The sequence below is a fragment of the Nyctereutes procyonoides genome, unplaced genomic scaffold, assembly GCF_905146905.1.
Source record: "Nyctereutes procyonoides isolate TBG_1078 unplaced genomic scaffold, NYPRO_anot_genome, whole genome shotgun sequence".
In the NCBI taxonomy this organism is placed as follows: domain Eukaryota; kingdom Metazoa; phylum Chordata; class Mammalia; order Carnivora; family Canidae; genus Nyctereutes; species Nyctereutes procyonoides.
The window spans coordinates 39,779,870-39,799,138 of record NW_026575139.1 but is presented as its reverse complement, the minus strand read 5'-3'; the positions used below and the strand labels follow the sequence as shown (position 1 = coordinate 39,799,138).

Genomic DNA, 19,269 nt, shown 5'->3' with positions numbered 1-19,269 from the left:
GGTAAGATGGTTCTTGCCCAGTTTTGAAAACATAAAAACTATAACAATTATTCAATTAAAGGCAAAGGTACAATACTTCCTAACATATTCTTCTCCTTTGTCCTGTGCTATTTGAAAATTATGTACAATGAATACCTTAGAACTGCCAAAACCAAAATTGCTGATAATTCAGCATGGCACTTTTGTTCTAACTTTACGAGGTGTGAGAGATCGGAGCTGCAAATATACAGTAAGGACTTTCTCTGTGCCAGAGTGTTCTAAGCATATATTACACGTATTTACTTATTTATTCCTTATAACAATCTATTTTATAGATGGAAAAAAACTGAAACACAGGGAAGTTAAGTTGCTTGAAATTATATAGCTAGTAAGTGGCAGAGCAGACTATCTCCAAACTTGATAGATTAACTATTAATACTATTATTATTACCAAGAGAAAACTGAAGTATTTGGAATCTATCACTTTAACTACTTTAAAACACGTTCTCTATCTTACATAAATTACTGACTTTATTAAATATTTTCTCACAGCCATATATATACTTAAGTGAAGGAAATCAAATAACATTTGAGCAGAAATCAGTTTGCTAATCCCTAACACTAAGGAAAAACAGCCCCTGGGAGGCAGCAATGCTAAACATCACTCCATGAACTAGACTTATAAATGGCAATCAAGTTCCAGGATCTGGCCCAGGCTGTAAAATGGGTTCACAGGTTCCAGATTCAGTTTAGGACTTAAGAACAGCTAAGAAATTTGGCCTACTTACCCCAGAACCATACTGATAATTTGATTTTACTCCAAAATGGATTGAAGAAGAGTACTGAATCCACTCTCCTCTAGTTATACCACAATTCTCATGGGGGCATATACTCCATGACTTCTGTAAAACTTCCCAGACTAGGGAAAAATCAGATTGAAGTAATAGGTGTTCTGGTATTACTTTGTTTTATGCTTAATGAGAATACAAATCACTACCTAAATATCCAAGCTAATCATGAACCCCTAAAAATGCAGATCTGCTAAAGGGTCATTCTTCAAAGTTTGCACTGTGACTGTACTACATACTACTTTAGCCTAAGAAGGGAGTACTATGATTGTAAATCAAGGATCAACAGCAAGTCAGTGCTAAGAGTGCTTGATAACAATTCACTGATGCTTTTCCCTAAGGATAGGAACATTTGAAAGAAACCTCAACAGTTACTATTATTTGACTAGAGTTTTTAAAGAACTCAATTAAGTGGAAAGAAATAAAGAGGTATTATAACCTGTAAATATTATTCATAGCTTAAATGTTTACCTGATTGCTTTTCTGGAGCTCTTGTACCTTCTTGGCAAATTCCTTGGCTTCTTTCTGACACTGTTGCTCTAGTTTCTCTACTTTCCTTTGAATCCTTTCATCCATTATCTGGAGTTCTTGAATATGATTTACAAATTCTTCTAATAACCTAACAGAGGAAAATTAGAGTATGTATCAATCCATCTATGATTAATCATTAGGAACTGGCCAGTTCACTTATAAAAGTATCAATAAGCATTCCTTGAAGTAGGGGTGATCATGTTAATTTTTTTGATAGCATCCTAGGGATTATCTTTGACAAGATTGAAAACCTCACCCAGGATCTCTACTACCTTCCAGAATAGAAAACAATTCTAAAGAAAATAGTCAAAAAGATAAAAATATATCTATATACATGAAGTACAAAAATATTTTTATAAAATACATAAAAATAATATTGTGCATTCCACGGAAGAGTGACTTTCTGTTCCTCTGATTTACAACTACATTTAAATCAACATATGCAACATGAATTTATTTTAGAGATATAAGAATCTTTTCTAATTATGAATTGGAGAAAATATGAAATTCTTATATATATAATCCCTACCCTCACACCAGTTAAAGTCCTTCTCTAAAATAAAAGAAATATAAGAGAAAATAAATCAGTGCTTGTGTCTTTATTTGCCAAGTATTAACTAAAATCCCTTTACACAAACCTTGGAAGGAATTTCAATAGTCACCTCTATTCTAAACACAAATTTGTACTAGACTGGATCTACGGGGAAAATTTTTTTTTTTTTTTTACTTCACCTTTTGGGATCAAAAGCTTCAGGTCCCCCTCTAGAGCCTCCTCCTGGGGTTCTCCACACAAGTCGTTCAATATACTCATCTGCTACAAAAGGCTCCTAGTTTACAAAATAAATGTTCTTTTAAAACGTTTCATAGAAGATAACTTAATGCTACTTGCAAAAATGAAACATGTTCTATTATGTGAGAGCTTACAATGGAATTAAATTACCATTTAAATACACTGATATTATTAGATTGTACAAAGCTTTTTCAATTTAAAAAAATCAATAAACAAATTAATTAAAATTAGGATATTAAAATATTAGAATATTGTGATTAGTTAGAATATCTCAATGGAAAAATGAGCAAAGGACACAATTTATAGAAAACATACAAGAAACATGAAATATATGTGGCCTCACTAGTAATCAAATAAGGTTAAATTATCACTTTTTTTTAACCTCACACACTAACAAAGGTTTTAGTAATTATACTTTGCAATATGAGAGAGTAAACTGAAATTTTTTTCACCCTCCTTTTTGTTAGAAATGAACAGATACAATACTTTTGGAGGGCAACAGATAATGATTTGGTAACATCAACAGTATTAGAAATGCTCAAACCTTTTAACTCAGTAATTCTACTTTTAAAATTCTAAGGACAAAGCAGATATGAATACAACAATTTCTGCAGAAAGTTCACTGAGTATTATATATAATAACTAAAAATAGTTTATATATTCAATAAAACCATTATTGAAAAATTATGACAAACTTAAAGGATGAAAAACTATGTTCCTAATAAAATCAGACTGAAAAAATTAAATGCAATGAGAAAAAATGTTCCCATATAATACTAATGAAAAAAGCAGGACACAGTTTTCTAAATCTTCTCAGGGAAAAGCATTAATTATGAAAAAAGGACTATTAGAAGACCCAATCAAGAAACTAAATATCCAAATATTCACCATTAGCTGACAATGAACTTTTTAGACTAATACACACACTAATTTACGTATTTTTCATACTACCTTCTTTACTGCAAATGGATATCAAATATTGCCTCCCACTTAGTGTGTTACTTAAACTAGTAGCATGGTGGTGATTCCAGTTTGAATTCTTATTATCTGCAAAATTTTCCATTTGTTAATCATATTTTAAAAACATATTTTCATTGATAAACATTCACTGAACAATAAAATTTCCAGTGCCAAAAATTCTGATAGGCTCTGGATTAAAAAGATATACTAGAAAACTGCAACCTCAAGAAACTCACAGCTTAACAGAGGAAAAATTATAAAGAATGCAGTTGTATCTGATAAGTAAAATTAAGAATTTACGCAAATTTTAATATTAACACTACTAAGATGTTACCTCTACAGGTAGCTGTGCAATAGAAATGGGTATTTTTTCGGCAAATTTTGCTGAGCAACTGCTATGTTCTGGGCACAGTGGTAGGCACTAAGAATATAGATGTCAAGTCAACAGACAGGGTTCCTGCAAGGCCTCAGAGAAACGGTCTTCTATGTAAGGATGCCAACATTAAACAATTACAGACATTAGTTACAATTGTAATAAATGTGAGGGAAGGAAAAGTCTTAGATCTAACACTATACAACAGGAACAGAGATAATGGGAAGACAGTAAAAGATAAAAGACTGCAAAGAAGCAGGCATTACATCAGGCAAACTTTCTGAGGACCTAACACTTATGCTAGGTCACTTATGAGACCAGAAGAAAGAAGAAAAATCAGCCAGGCAATAATGGAACAAATATTTTTCTAGACCATTAGGGAAAGAGAAGATAGAACTTAACCTATTACAGAAACTCAGAAGTAAGATGGGCTGGTTCACAAGAACCACATCTGGAGGAACGAGAGGTGATAATTAAGGCCAATAGATAATAACCTTATTCTTTTTTATCGTTATTTTCATCATCACACTGATACTTGAGAGAATGCTTCACCAGTCTCATGTGAGAGAAGGAATGAGAGGATGAATTTCAGTCAGACTATGAGTAACCATCATGATAAGAATAGGAATATGTACCAACAAATATAACAGCTCACATAAACACTTTACAGGCATTTTCTCATTTACTACTCTCTTCATAAGACCTATAAGGGAGGGCCTATTTTATCCCCACTTTATGATGAGAAAATTAAGATTAGGAGAATTACTTACCCAAGATAACACAAGCTGAGCTGAGATTTAAATCGTTCTGTTCTATTGCTATGTAAAACTGAATGTCACCTATAGGAAACTACAAGTAGTTCCCTGTACCTAAAGTTAGATGGTAAGCATAACAGGTGAAGCTAAAAAGGTGAAAACTATCAGATGAAGGTACATGAACATCACTGATCATGACTTTTAAAACTTCTACTTAGATTTATAAACATTCTAATCAAAAGACCCATCAATAATGAAAACCAATAATTTTATCAGACAACTGATCCACTGTCACATGCCTTTCTATATACATAGGATCCAAGATCAACTTTCAAACTGTTCATATAAGAAAACCATGTAGCCTTTATGACTATTAATATCACTAGTTGCTTAAAAAAAAAAGTAAACCTCAAGAAGAACACAAAATAATATACATAGGTATTAAAAAAATCTTAAAGACTACATTTTACCTATAAAAGTCTCTTTTATCGTGGTCGAATAACTGAAAAATAGCAGTCATATTAATCTGGTTTCTCTTGTAAAATTTCCGTTATAGGAAAGCTATCTGATAGGATGAAGGCATAGTAAACAAACAAGATTGCTAGCTATTAAAAAAAAATCAGTTTATCTATGCGCTGACATGTTTGAGAATTAAATCCTAAGAATGAATTAGATATCCCACAAAAAAAGTTTTATACCTCTGAAATGTAATTAACTCATTTTGTAAACATATCATCATTTAGATAATCATATCTCTCTCTACTCACTTTCTGTCAAGACAAAAGTTGATGTCTACCAATTCTTGATTTGCATATATAAATTGGGAATTTTGACTCAAGAGAAAGGAATTTATGTTTAGAGCTACTTAGAACTTTAGAAAATGAGCTACTCAGAAATTTAACTAAATCTGACTTTAATCCAAAGTCACACAGATTTATCTAACTTCAGAGGTCAAAATTTTCACTTCTGGTAAAATCCAGAGCTTTTTCTTTAAAAGAAACTGAATTGGGATGCCTGGGTGGCTCAGTGGTTGAGCGTCGTCCTTTGGCTCAGGGCCTGATCCTGGGTAACCAGGATCGAGTCCTGCATTGGGCTTGCAGGGAGCCTGCTTCTCCCTCCCTCTGCCTGTGTCTCTGCCTTTTTGTGTCTCTCATGAATAAATAAATAAAATCTTAAAAAAAAAAAAAGAAGCTAAATTAATTTAGGAAGTAGTCAGCTCTTCCAAAAGTCCACAATATTCTTATTAAATAACTTTACTAAGTAATCATGTTCCTTTCCCTTAACTTTTACATATGCATACTTAATAATCGTAGTTCTCATATGTTATTAATTTCATTATTATTCAGTGGTTGCAATTTTCAACTAAATTTCATTGAAATTTATAGTGTTCATCAATTTCAATATGCCAATTTTACTAAATGATATGTCCAAAAATTTATACAACAAATATTAACATGGTAAAAAATAAGCATTTTTTCATTTGAAATATTTCAATTTTCTCAAAATACAATATTCCTTCATTCAAGAAATATTCATGAAGAATTTACTACATGTTACTATTATATGAAATAACAGTAAACAAGGCAGTAGAAAAATCTCTACCCCTATGGATGTCATGAAAGGGAGTGACAGACAAATGAACGGATTCACGGTAAATAAGAACTATGAAGAAAACTAAAGAGGATAGAATGATTGATTAGTTATTTTGGTAAAAGTGATCAGGCAGGGATCCCTGGGTGGCGCAGCGGTTTGGCGCCTGCCTTTGGCCCAGGGCGTGATCCTGGAGACCCGGGATCAAATCCCACGTCGGGCTCCTGGTGCATGGAGCCTGCTTCTCCCTCTGCCTGTGTCTCTGCCTCTCTCTCTCTCTCTCTCTCTCTCTCTGTGACTATCATAAATAAATAAATAATTTTTTAAAAAAGTGATCAGGTAAGGCCTCTCTAAGAAAATAAATGTTGAACAAAGACCTGAATGCAGTTAAGGAATAAGCCATGTAGGAAAGGAATGCTCCAAGTACAGAGAACAAACTTAGTATGTGAAAATGCCAAAAGTCCAAATTGACTAAAGCAGAGTGAGCAAAGGGGAGAATAGTTGTAGATGAGGCACAAAAGAAGTAGTCAGAGTCCAGAGCTTGCATCAAGGTCCTGTAGGGATGTATCATTATATACTTCCAGCTATTAATTGAAGAAAGGGCCGGAAGGAAGAACACTGCAACATGCTAGCAAATATATGCAATAATGATTCTACTCTTCCTTCCCCCCAAAATAGCTATCTATGACCATATACTTGAGTAACTAATTGTACACTGGGGAAATGGGAACCGGCAAACATTTTGAGGTCTGTTGTACACAAGGTCCTAGCTGATACTGATACTTGACTGACTCTAAGCATCAAGGACTCAAGACAGTGAGGACATATGGGAACCAAGTAATAAACAGATTGCTAGCCAAGATCCAATGGGACCATTAGCCCAACTACTGGCCACTTCCCCAATCTACAAACATGTAGTAGCAATAGACACATCTGATGGCTGATGTAACTTCCAAATTGGGTCCTTTATATAAGAGCTTTATAGTGGGGAAGTTCAAGAAGGTTCTGAAATTGCTCTTACTCAATGTTGTAAATCAAGTGGAATGACAAAATTCAGTACAACTCTTAAAGCTCTAAAACAAGGATCAGCTATTTTTTTTCTTAAAGAGCCAGAGAGTAAGTATTTTAGGCCTATATGCCTTATAGTCTTTCTTACAACCATTCCACTCTGTAGTCATAGTACAAGCAGCCATAGACAATAAGTAAACAAATAGGCACAGCAGTATATCAATAAAACTTTAAAAACAGGTATCTATCTCATGGGCTATAAGGTTGCCAACCCCTTATCTAAAGAATGCTGTGGTGACATTCCCATAATTTTCTCACTTGATTCATTAGTCTGGGTCTTACAGAAATCAGACAAATCTTAGAAGGGGGTTATCTCAAAAATCAACCAAAAAGTAGCCTATTACATCTGTTATGCCAGATGTAGTATCTCCCAGCCTTATGGTACATGGCCAATGGTTTGGCAAATACATTATTTTCTACTCCTACTAAATAAGAGGATCAGACAGTTCAGTCACATTGAACTGACGATGGTATATACATTTGCAGTTTTGCTTCAAGACTCTGTGAACTCCCCTATCTCTATTAAACATGATCTGTACAATGTGAACATTCTGCAGAACATCTTACAGACCCATCATACGTAACTGACACTATTGGAGGGGTCTTGGCAAGATACATCTTCTTAAAAGACTTTTATATACTATACAAAGATTCAAGGGCACACTGAACCAGTAAAATTTTAAGGTAGTCAGGGGCATGCCAGGACATCTCACTCAAAGTAAAGGACAATTATTGTACCTTGCATCTTCCACCACAAAGAAAGACACACCACCTGATAGACCTTTCCAGGTTCTGGATGCAGAGCACACATGCTCTGGCATATACAACAAATTACACAAAAGCAGGAAAGGGCTCTGCACAAGGAGGGGCCAAACAACCAACCCTGCTATCTGGGGCATACAACTTCACAGACCCTATAGTATTAAAGGAATCAATGTTTACTAAAGTATTAAAGGTATCAGTACTGGGAAACAATGTCAGGTAGAGTTGTGGCAAGCCCCAGCAGCATAATCACAACACAAATCACTGGATAATAAAGCAAGACCATGTTATCTATAGCAGAGAATTATAGATCTTTTGAGAAATAATTCCCAGTGTGCTACTGGACAGAGGATGTATCCAGAACTATATAGCATGCGGTGGGTTCAAATAGACTCATCAAGTTATTATGTCAAGTGTATTGAGGAACTAATAATAATCATGCTTGATTCTGATAAACCCGAATTAAGTAGGAACAGAACTAGAAAATAAACTACATAAGCCGGAAGCCCAAACTCCCATGTCTTCTACCATTATTGTGCTAGCATCCCTCCTTCAATTAACATGTATAACCTTATGGGGGATCTTCTACAATCAGCTGATGGAGAAGGAAAAAGTCTGAGCCTGGCTTGTGGAGAATTGGCTAGGCATGTGGGTACCAATATAAATGTACAGCAGCTGCAATTAAAACCTCACTGATGTGACCCTGAAATTCGGTGGGAAGAAAAAAAATTCCCTCAAAAGGCAAGACTTTGGGAAATACACCTGGTCATTATTTTAGGCGGACAGAGAACAGACCTTAGGTTAGGATACATATGTAGACTTACAGACAACGGTAAAGGGCCTGGCTATGAGAGGAGAAATATTAGAAGACTGATGGAGGAATCGGAGAGGCATGTGGAGATACATCTAAGCGGGCACAGAGTGTGAAGATCTTTATATCATATGTTAACCCCACAACAGGATTATCTACCATGGAAGAAGAATCAAACTACCAAGCAGACAAAATGACAGCCAGTTGACATCAGACAGCCTTTGCCCAGCATTAGCATACTGGGGACATGAACAAAAGAATACAGTACAGAGACAACACGGCCCCAACAGCATGAGGTCCTACTTACCAAAGCTGATCCTTACTGTCAAAGCTGAGTATCTAGCCTAACAATGATAGAGACCAACTCTAAGTCCCTGAAACAGCCACATCCTTCAAGTAGACTAATCAACCATGTGGTGGTAAGTTGGTTACATTAGTTCCTTTCCATTCTAGACAAGTAATTCATTCTGATAGGAATAGAAACATTTGAGTTGGGTATGCCTCTCCTCAGGAGTGTTTCTGTGGCATTGGATCCCACCTGAAACCAAAAGACCCATTTTACAGCAAAGGAGGTGACCATGGTTCCACTAGTCATATTGCAAACCACACCACCCAGAAGCTAGCAGTCTGATAGGGCAACGGAACAGCCTACTGAAGGCACAGCTGAAGTGCCAGTTCAGAGACAGTAACTATAAAGATGGACCACTATTCTCCAAAATGCAGTATATATTCAGAATTTAAAACCTTTATATGATGCTGTATTCCCACAAGAAAAACATGAGTCCGAGAACAAAGCATAAAAGCCTAAGTGGTCCTGCTTATAAGGACTCTCAATTTGTGCTTGCTATTCCTACAATTCTGGGGTCTAGAGTTAGAGGTCTTGGTCTCCAAAGGCAAAAAATCACTTCACTTGGGAATATAATAAGAGCCCTATTAAACTATAGCTACAAATGCTGCCTGGGCACTTTGGCTGCTTATATCCAGCAGATAAAGGCAAGAACAGGATGACCATCTTTGGCAGAGGGCAACTGATTCTCATCAGGAGGCAGGGCTGCTATTATATAATAGGTGCAGGAATAATATTTGTGACACATAGATCTCTTCATGGAGATCTCTTGCTATTCCTTTGACAATTCTGAAAGTACACAGACAAGCATAGCAATCCTGGCCTAAGAAGGGTATGGTAACCAGTTAAGCCACCAAGAGTAGCAGAGGCATTAGCTGAAGGTAAGGGGGTATTGGAATGGAGAGCAGAGAAGGGAAACATAGAATAGTATCAGTTGTAACCTGAAACCAGCCACAACAGTGGGAGCCATAGTTTATCCTACCAACCTTCTAATTTTTCTCCCAACTGGAATGCCAGAGGAGCTGCTCCAAATGTATATGAAAAAAGTGGAGTCTAGTGGCACATGGGTAGTCTGGGGTGGACACAGTGATATATTATCCAGACCTCCCTTCAAGAAGGGATTTGTTCTAGCCCCCAGCAGTGCTGTCCTATCAGAGAGCCTTCAGCTGGCAGTATTCTCTGGGATCATCTCAGCTGCAGAGAACCAACTCACTCAATGTTATACCTTTCCCAGTGTGGTCTAGCAATACTTAAGACAGGGATATAAAGACCTAACCATTTTTGGTCCAAAGCAGGACAACTCTGACAGTTCATTTTTGTTCCAGAACTCCCTACTGGGGCCAACAACACTGTCAATGGATCAGCACTGTAACTCTTTTCCTCCATAGGCTCAATCATGCATCCTTACCATGCCCCTTCACAGATACTCATTCCAAGGGTCCCTCCTAGTAAATATTCTCCACAATAAACTCAGTCTTAAAGTCTGCTTTTCAGAGAACTCAACCTGCAACACTGCAATAGTCAAGAGATAATGCTAATGGCTCAGACAAAAATGATACTGATGGAGGTGCTAAGGAATGATCAGGGTCATCACATTTTAAAGGATGTATTCACACAAATTGCTGGATTGGATGTGGGAAGAAATTTAAAAAGGAAATCATGATTACTCATGGAAGATTGCAGCCTGAACAACTGTGTGAATGGTGGGAGGTGTTATTTACCAAGACTAGAAAGAAATGGAAAGAGGGAGTGAGGAAACAATTTCTGTTTTGCATATGATGTGTTGTGAATACCTATTAGATTAGATGCACAGTTAACTGAAAATGTAGAGTATAAAATCAGAAAAATAAGTTTGTATTACAGGGAAGAAACTAGAGCTAGATATAATTTTATAGTTATTTAAAATCTGAGAACTAGAGGACATCTAGGAAGAAGAGCACATCAATAACATTCAGATAGAGGAAAAGGACTGAACAAAAGAGGCAAAGCAGGAGGGACCAGTAGAAGGAGGAGGAAAAATCAGAAGAGAACAGTGTCCTGGAAGCAAAGTGCAGGTTTTACCCTCAAAGGTAATCAAATTATCAAAAGAGTTTAAGATGCATCAGCTACTGCTCTCAGTGGAATGAAAGTTCCAAAAAAGCAAAACAAAACTCTTTCTGCTTATAAAACTAAATAAATCCCAATAATTTGCTAAAACTTACCCTTGCTGCAAAAGCATTTACAATAAGAAAAATAGCCAAATTAACAGATTTTAAGACTTCCAAATGACCAAGCCACCCCAAAGGATTCTCAAAGATACCTGTGAACAATTCTACTCCAAATCTTAGAATTTCACAAACCTGACAAAGTTATATCCTTAACCTTCTATTTTACTATAGTAATCAGAAGCAAAAATTGCTCCAACAAAACAAAAACCTCAGAAATATGCACGCACTATAGACTAAAATACCATATTAAGTTCAATTTTACATAATTGATTATTGTATTGGTCTGTTAAACTGATTTCGTTTTGGGTTTTTTGTTTTGTTTTTTTTACAAATGCTACTGATTGTAAGGAAAACATGGGGTTTGTGGTCATTTCTATTAAAAGTTAAGACATTAAGCCCTTGACCAGAAACATACATCCCTAACTTAACACTGTTTGAGAAAACTAAACCTTTATATTTTCTTATGGCATCTTTCCCAAAAATAGATCCAATGAAATGTGTTACAACCATCCATAAGCTCAATAAAACTAGTACTTTCCCCTAGCCTACATAAAATAAATAAAATAAAATAAAATAAAATAAAATAAAATAAAATAAAATAAGGCTCAGAGGATTTCAGAAAGAAGTATTTGTGTCTTATTAAACCAACTAACCCATAGGTTCAAATACTACCTAAAGTATTTTTCTTAAATTTACTGTGCATACCACTGCCAAACTCATCTTTAAAACACTGCTCTTTAGTCAGAAACTTCCTTATGCAATTCCTAAACTATCAAGTTCATAACCTTACATCTATCCTTTAAGGTTCTTATCTTACACTACCTATCCCTTTTTTTTTTTTTTTTTTTTTTTACTCCCAAAATGATTAGCCACACTACCATCAGCCTATCCTACTCTTCTCTTCACATCTATGCTACTTCTGGTTCTTTACCTATAGCCAGGTAACTCATCCCACAAGGATACTCTTTCTCTTTTAACAATCTGAGCACCTTTATATATTTACTCAAAGCCCAGCTCAATTCCTATTTTCTCTTTGATGAGTTTCTTCCCTACATGACCTATACTGATTTCTTCACTCTTAAGCCCCTACAAATCCCCTACAAAGCTTAAAAATTCAAATCTCAACACAGAATATATTATTGTCATTTATTGTCTTATAATAACTTTTGTTAAGTTTTACTCTTTTCCACACTTAAATTGAAACCAAAGGCAGTGTCTGTCATACATTTCCCTTGCTTTCCAACTGTGGTCAGCAAAATAATGTTGAGCACCACAATAAGAAGTCAAACACTTGCTAGTTGGGGCCATGACCAAATCCCCTGCAGAGGATCTTGAAAATCAAGCCTTGATCCATATATCCAAAACCAAAAAGGGAGTACTACCACCACCACCCCGTCTCCAAAAATAAAGACCTGGCATTCTCAATTCTGGAAAATTCAAAATTTTAATGAAAACCAAATATGAAACTTATGCAATTTTGGCACTGGAATTAAGTGAGTTTTATTACATTTAGCCTCTCCTTTTTAAACCTCATTTGATTTGGTTTTCATGAAACTATGTGTTTTAAGGGGGATTAAATACACGAATTACATTTACTGAGTATTTAAATTCATTTTGTGTCAGGCTGGCAAAGTGGAAAGGTAAGAAGATAAAGCACATTAGGACATTTAAATACAACTAAGGTAAACTTTGCAAAAGTAAGTTTGAAAATTACCTGCAACACTATGAGATGAATAGTTTTACTTTTTTAAAGTCGATTTTAACATTCAATCTTGAAGGGGATGCCAGCTCTTTAAACTGTCATAAAATTAGCCAATTAATCATATTAGGATTGTTTTGAAGATGATTAAATGGTGGTATTTTAGAATTTTATCAAGTATTTTAGATTCTCTCATGCAAAAATCTCTTTAGAACATCTCACTTCTGACAGTAAAGTAGTATTTGACAGTAAAATACTGGATATTTATACCAGTCAAGAGAATCACAGAATTAGTTTGAAAGTTGCCCAGGGGCAACTAGGGTGCCTTGGTGGCTCAGTAGGTTAAGCGTCTGACTCATCTCAGGGTCTTGGGATCAAGCTCTACTTCAGGCTCTGTGCTCAGCCTGGCAGAGTCGGCTTGTTCCTCTCCCTCTGCTCCTCCACCTACTCACACTCTCTTTCCCGCTCTAAAATAAATAAAATCTGGGATCCCTGGGTGTCAAGTGGTTTGGCGCCTGCCTTTGGCCCAGGGCGCGATCCTGGAGACCCGGGATCGAATCCCACGTTGGGCTCCCGATGCATGGAGCCTGCTTATCCCTCTGCCTTGTGTCTCTGCCTCTCTGTGTGACTATCATAAATTAAAAAATAAATAAATAAATAAATAGATAGATAGATAGATAAATAAATAAATAAATAAATAAAATAAAATCTTAAAAAAAATTTTACAGCTAGAATGGTCATTAAATAACAACTTACTCTAGTCCCTTCATCTCATTTTTATACGTAACTAAAGCAATGACATTTAAGTCTTGTCAAAATATTAAACCAGTATTCTAATCAGAAATTTTTCTTTCTTAAAATTATACAAAAGATCATGAAAATTATCACCTAAAGTATCTAACAAAATCTTACATTAGCATTTCAAATCAAATTAAATATATTTACAAATTTACACATTAAAATTTTTTTACACACATCTAATAAATACCTCTGGGATAAAATTAAGCAAATGGATCCAAGGAATCGTTTACTTTAAAAAAATTTTTATTAAAAATTTATTCATGTTAGAAAGAACATGAGTTTGGGGAGGGGGGGCAAGAATCCCAAGCAGACTCCCTGCTGAGCACATAGCCTGCCACCCCCAAGTTGAAATCAAGAGTTGGATACTCAATTGACAGAGCCACCTAGGCGCCCCAGAATCATTCACTTTTTTGATTCATTATATCCTTAATAACCAAAGATGTATATATATGATATAATTAGCTACATTCTGTTATCACTATTTTCATATTTCAATTGTAAGGAAAGAAAGTAGCATCAGAAAAGTTAGCACACATTTTTAAAATATACATAAACTTTTAAACTACATACCACTCAACTCCTGAGCACACCAGGGACTCAGTATTTTACACTAATTATACACGCACAGTCAATAATCTTCAACTTAAAGATTTGTTCATTTCAAAAGTTCACTACCAGGTTGGTTTGACCAGAGAATTCAGAATACAAAATACTTAAATGTAAACCCATTACTCTTTAAGCATCTTGCTCTACCTGCACCACTCTGAGAGTGGTAGAAGCCAACTAAATATTGGTGTAGATAAGGAGTTGATCAGCCCCTGTTGCAATCATCTACTGCTATATAACAACCACTCCAATACATTAGTGGATTAAAATAACAATGATGATTACTTTGTTTACAAATCTGCTATTTGGATGTGTAGAAATCTCCTCTCTGTTCCATGTCACATCTGCTGAAACAGTTCAACTTGGACAAAAAAGACCTACTTTCAAGCTAACAAGTTGATGTTAACTTAGGCTGGGAGTTCAGTCAGCAGAAAGCCTTGATTCTTCCAATGGGCTATGGAGCATAGTGCTGGATTCTAAGAGGGGGAACCAAAAGGTGAAGCATGTTGCTTTTATGACCTAACCTTGGAAATCACATAAGCTGTACTTTTAGTATTTATAGTCCTAAATTTAAGAAGGGAGCGTGGACCCTATCTCTTTATGGGAAGAGTGTCAGTATCACATTAGAGGATACTAGATCTGTGGTCATCCTGGAAAAACACAACCTTCCATAGCGCCTTTTTGTAATTCTCTCCAATTGTAATCTCTCCTCCCTCCAGGATTATTTCCTATTAGTCTCCTTGGAAGGCTTTTTCTCCCTGACCTATTCTCAATCTAGTCCTCTTCTCAATCCACTTATGAATATTAACTTTAAAAAGCTACTACTCTTCTAACAGCATTCTCCTAAGCAGTTTTAATTTTATCCACTCATTTAATCTTCAAAGCAACCCTTTAAAGTAGGTAGTTACTATCCCCATTTTACAGATAAAAAGTAGGTACAAAAATGTTAGGTAACTTCTCAAAGATTACAAAATAGTAAGGGACAAAGTTTAAGAGATGTCATCCATATTCCCAGTCTTAAACTGCACCCACAAAGGATGACAATTCCCATGATAATTTCTATCTTTAGCTGTGGTCTTTTCCTGAGTTACTAATTCATATTTCCAACTGCCTTCTCAACTTTCTCACCAGGATGTCTTACTAAAAATTTAAAATATAGTTTTTAAAACGTGAAAACATTATTCCTTTCCCCTGAAAGGGTCCTTCCTATTTTCTCTCATAGTTACTGAATCACCACCTACTTTCCCAACTTTATAAATTTGGAATAAACTCCTCAGTAACCAAATTCTTTAGATCCTTCTTAAAAATGTCTTCCCAAATTTCCTGTCTTTTCTGTTCCCACTGAATTAGGTCAGAATTTTACCTGCCTAGATTAATCAATCAATAGACAATTCTGTACTACCTACCAAATGACAAGAACTATGCCAGGTAGGGTATGCCCATATTTTCCCAACTAACAATCTCTCACTGAAGATCATAGCAACATTAAAATTATTTGCCTCTCCACTCCTCCCTCCCCCCCCCAAAAAAGTCATGTCAGCCCCCATAAGCATTACTGTAAGTCTCTCAAAGATTCTCCCAGACGACCTCTGTGGTCCCAATGCCTTGCTTTCAGCCACCACTCCACATGCCTACAACATGTTTACATAGGCCCTATCTCTTCTCAGTATTTCCTGACCACCTCACCTTAAAAATTAGTCACTTCTGTCTCTGTCTTGGCACACCCTTCTGCTTGAAAAGTTTCTACTCATCCATCAATAATCAATTTATACATCATTACTTTATGAAAACTTTCCTAATTATCCCACGAAGAGCTTCTGTACTCGTATTACACTGTATCATCTGTTGACATATATCTCCTTATGAAACCATAGTAAGAAATGTATATTTTAAGAAAAATATATTTTAGTCTTTGTACTCAACTCCTAAAACCTTTGTTTTTTCCTAAGTGATAAATGTACTAGGAACATCTTTTATTCTACTATTTGGTCTTTGACACTGGTTCCTGACACAGAGCTCCTAAAACCCTTGTAATTTCCTAAGTGATGTGGTTTGATAGAACATTTTACATGGAGCTCCTATATCGTAATTTCCTGGGTATCAAAAGTGTCCTTTGTTCTACTAAAGCAACAAGGCTCCTGGATGGGGGCTGGTCACCAGAAAGATCAAGCATAATCAGAAGTCCCTCTACTCCTGGATTAACTCAGTTAATAACTGATTATTTCTATCTGATGAAGCCTCCATTAAAAAAAAAAAAACATTCCCTGAACCCCATGGGGTTCAGAAAGCTTCCAGGTTGCTGAATAGATCAAGATGCTGGGAGGGTGATGCACTGAGGAAAGGCTTGTAAGTGCTACACTCTTTCCCCTCATACTTTGCCCTTGACATCTCTTCCATCTGGTTGCTCCTGAGTCATATCCACTATAATAAACCAGTAATCTAATTAGTAAACTGTTTGCCTGAGTTTTGTGAGCTGTTCAAGCAAATTATTGAACCTAAGGAAGGGATCATGAGAACTCTAACTTATAGCTAGTTTGTCAGAAGCACAGGTGACAACCTGGACTGCAACTGGTATCTGAAGTGTGGGTATACTTCTTGTACTGAGCCCTTAACTTGTGGGATCTGATGCTAACTCCAGATAGACAGTGTCAGAATTGAATTGAATTGTAGAACACTCAGTGTCTGCTGGAAAACTTAACTGAAATGTTGTAGGTAAAATCCCCACACACCTGGTGTCAGAAATGAAGTACTGAGACTAGTGGTAGAGTGCTGAGAGAACAGAGTTCTTTTCCTTTCGTTCTTCCAACTAGATTTTTAACTTAATCCATCTTTTAACTCCAGTACTCGAGGTGACTTCTATCCTAGTACTCAATAAATGTTAGGTGAATGAACATATTTTCTCAAATACATGATAATTAATTAATTGGTAGCCAGGTTCCACACACAGTTATCTAACAGCTAATATGGCTAAAACACGTAGCCTTTCAGCAATTAGAAAGTAAAAGGATGGTTCTTACTTGTAGATTTCATCTTTGTTCATATATATTTAGCTAGTTAATTGAACAATAGCACTCTTTTTTTCAGTAACTGTTTAAATACTTCCGTAACTTAGTTTGAAAATCTAAGAAATATAAATATATTTGTGTGCAAAAATGTGTTCTTGGCTATTTAAATTCTAATCTGGAAGCCAAACACCCATTGTTACCATAGTCAAATTATCTGACCTCAAATACAATTATCAAAGTGCCTATAATTACAGGAAAAAAAATACTCAAATTCCTAATCCTGGTATTTAGGACCTCCACAATTAAACCCCAATTTACCTTTCATGCCATTCCTCTTCTTCATGCACGCTGTACTCCAGCCAAAGTGGAACTCTTCCCTTGCCTCAAGGATCTATACTTCCCTCCTTTTATGTCTTAGATTTTAATGTCTGCTTTATTAGAAAGTCCCTCCACCCACTTGCACTAACTCAAATCTTAAGATCCTTTATATATCATTCAAATACCACCTCCTAATCCTTCCCACTTCTAGACGCAATCTTTCCATCCTCTCAACTCATATAAAGTGTCAAAGATAAAGTGCTATAATTTTATTTCAAGTGTACACAGTTATGTATCTTTACTCTCCCCATATTTAATAATAAGGGCAGGTTCTATATGTAACTCAACATTGTCCAAAATATGTTCCATGGAATTCACTAAATTAAGCAGTTGAAAATAGAAGACTCATGGTCAACTAGTTTGGGAAATACACTTTTCAGAAACTTTAATATACTACAGTATGTTTTAACTCTCTAACAAAACAATGCCCACTTCCAAAAATTATTTAGCCTCTAAACCATATTGGTTTTTTTGTAGCACATCTCATAGGATTACTTATTCTATGGCATGCCTTTGAGACACACAGCCTCATTAATCTTGGCACCTTCTTTTGAACTTAATAGGTACTCAACAAATATTTGTTGAATGAATGGGTAATTGACCCTGGTTAACAAAGAACTCTACCATATAGGCAGCCTGCCCAAAAAGAAGACTTCAAGAATGACAGGAGAGAAAAATATCAAGTGAAAGAGAAGTATAATGTCCCTAGTCGTGCAGTAAAGAGACAAATATCTGTGACAACAGAAGAATTTAGTACCCCAGCCACTTTTTATATGCAGAGAACATAATTTTATATGTAAGGAACATAATCTAAACCACACAGGAATGCCTGTTTACAATGTCCACCCTGAGATAATAATTTAGAAACACCGGAGATAGAAACTTTCAGAAAATTTGCCAACAAGGGTTGAAACTCTGAAGGTATTCTGGTCAATCTCCGGGATATTATACGATTAAAATAACTGCATCATCTGTTATTAAATCATTTCTGCCAAATGAAGAAATATCTTGGAGTTTGATTTTGTTGTATGAGGATGTTTACATTATAAAAGGAAGTCTCATAGATTCAACAATAAGATTTTTAAAGAAACAGATTTAACAGTTATGAAACTTCATGGACTCAAAGCATAATTTTGTATTAAGTTAACCTCTTCTTCCATGTGGAAATGAAAGCAGAATTCAACTTAGGAGTGCATTAAAATCAGGATGTATAAACACAAAATATCCTGAGTACATCCTGACCTCTGTTTCCTACAGTTCTCCAGCTGTGACTAAAAAAGGGAAGAGAAAAAGACACTTCCTGACATCTCCTACAATCTGGATCCTATGGTAGTAGCAACAGGAAATGGCAGCGATGACTGAATGAGGTTATGTTTTTTGTTTTCCTCCTCACTCTAAAGCAAAGAGACCAACTTTTCACTTAGGGATGAAGACTTATCCAAGAATAGTCCCCTGTAGGCTGAAAAGATAATTACATTTCTTAATTGTAACTATTTACATTTAATTGTAACTTTTATTGTAATATGCTTTTAATTTTGATGAAGCTACAAAAAAGGTCACATGAATTAGGATCTATAAGCATGTTTAAGGCTGCCCTATGAACCCTTTGGCCACAGGACTAGTATGCCTATGCCATCACTGATCAGTTAAGTGAGTATTTCCAGCTATACATAACGAGTCACTCAGGTTAAACCCTAATATGGTTCACCTACTTCACTAAATAGTGTTAACACTAGAAAGCAAATATATATATATATATA

At 35.6% G+C, this 19,269-nt stretch overlaps 1 protein-coding gene across 1 annotated transcript in view; it reads right to left on the bottom strand.

Annotated features, from left to right (window-relative positions):
• Positions 1–19,269, bottom strand: part of EXOC5 (exocyst complex component 5) — a 64,539-nt gene that overhangs the window by 43,316 nt on the left and 1,954 nt on the right. The window contains exons 2-3 of the mRNA XM_055304185.1: positions 2,091–2,185; positions 1,299–1,446 (exon numbers count right to left, since the gene is read on the bottom strand). Coding sequence (XP_055160160.1) covers positions 1,299–1,446; positions 2,091–2,185 — 243 coding nt within the window. The remainder of the gene's footprint in view (positions 1–1,298; positions 1,447–2,090; positions 2,186–19,269) is intronic.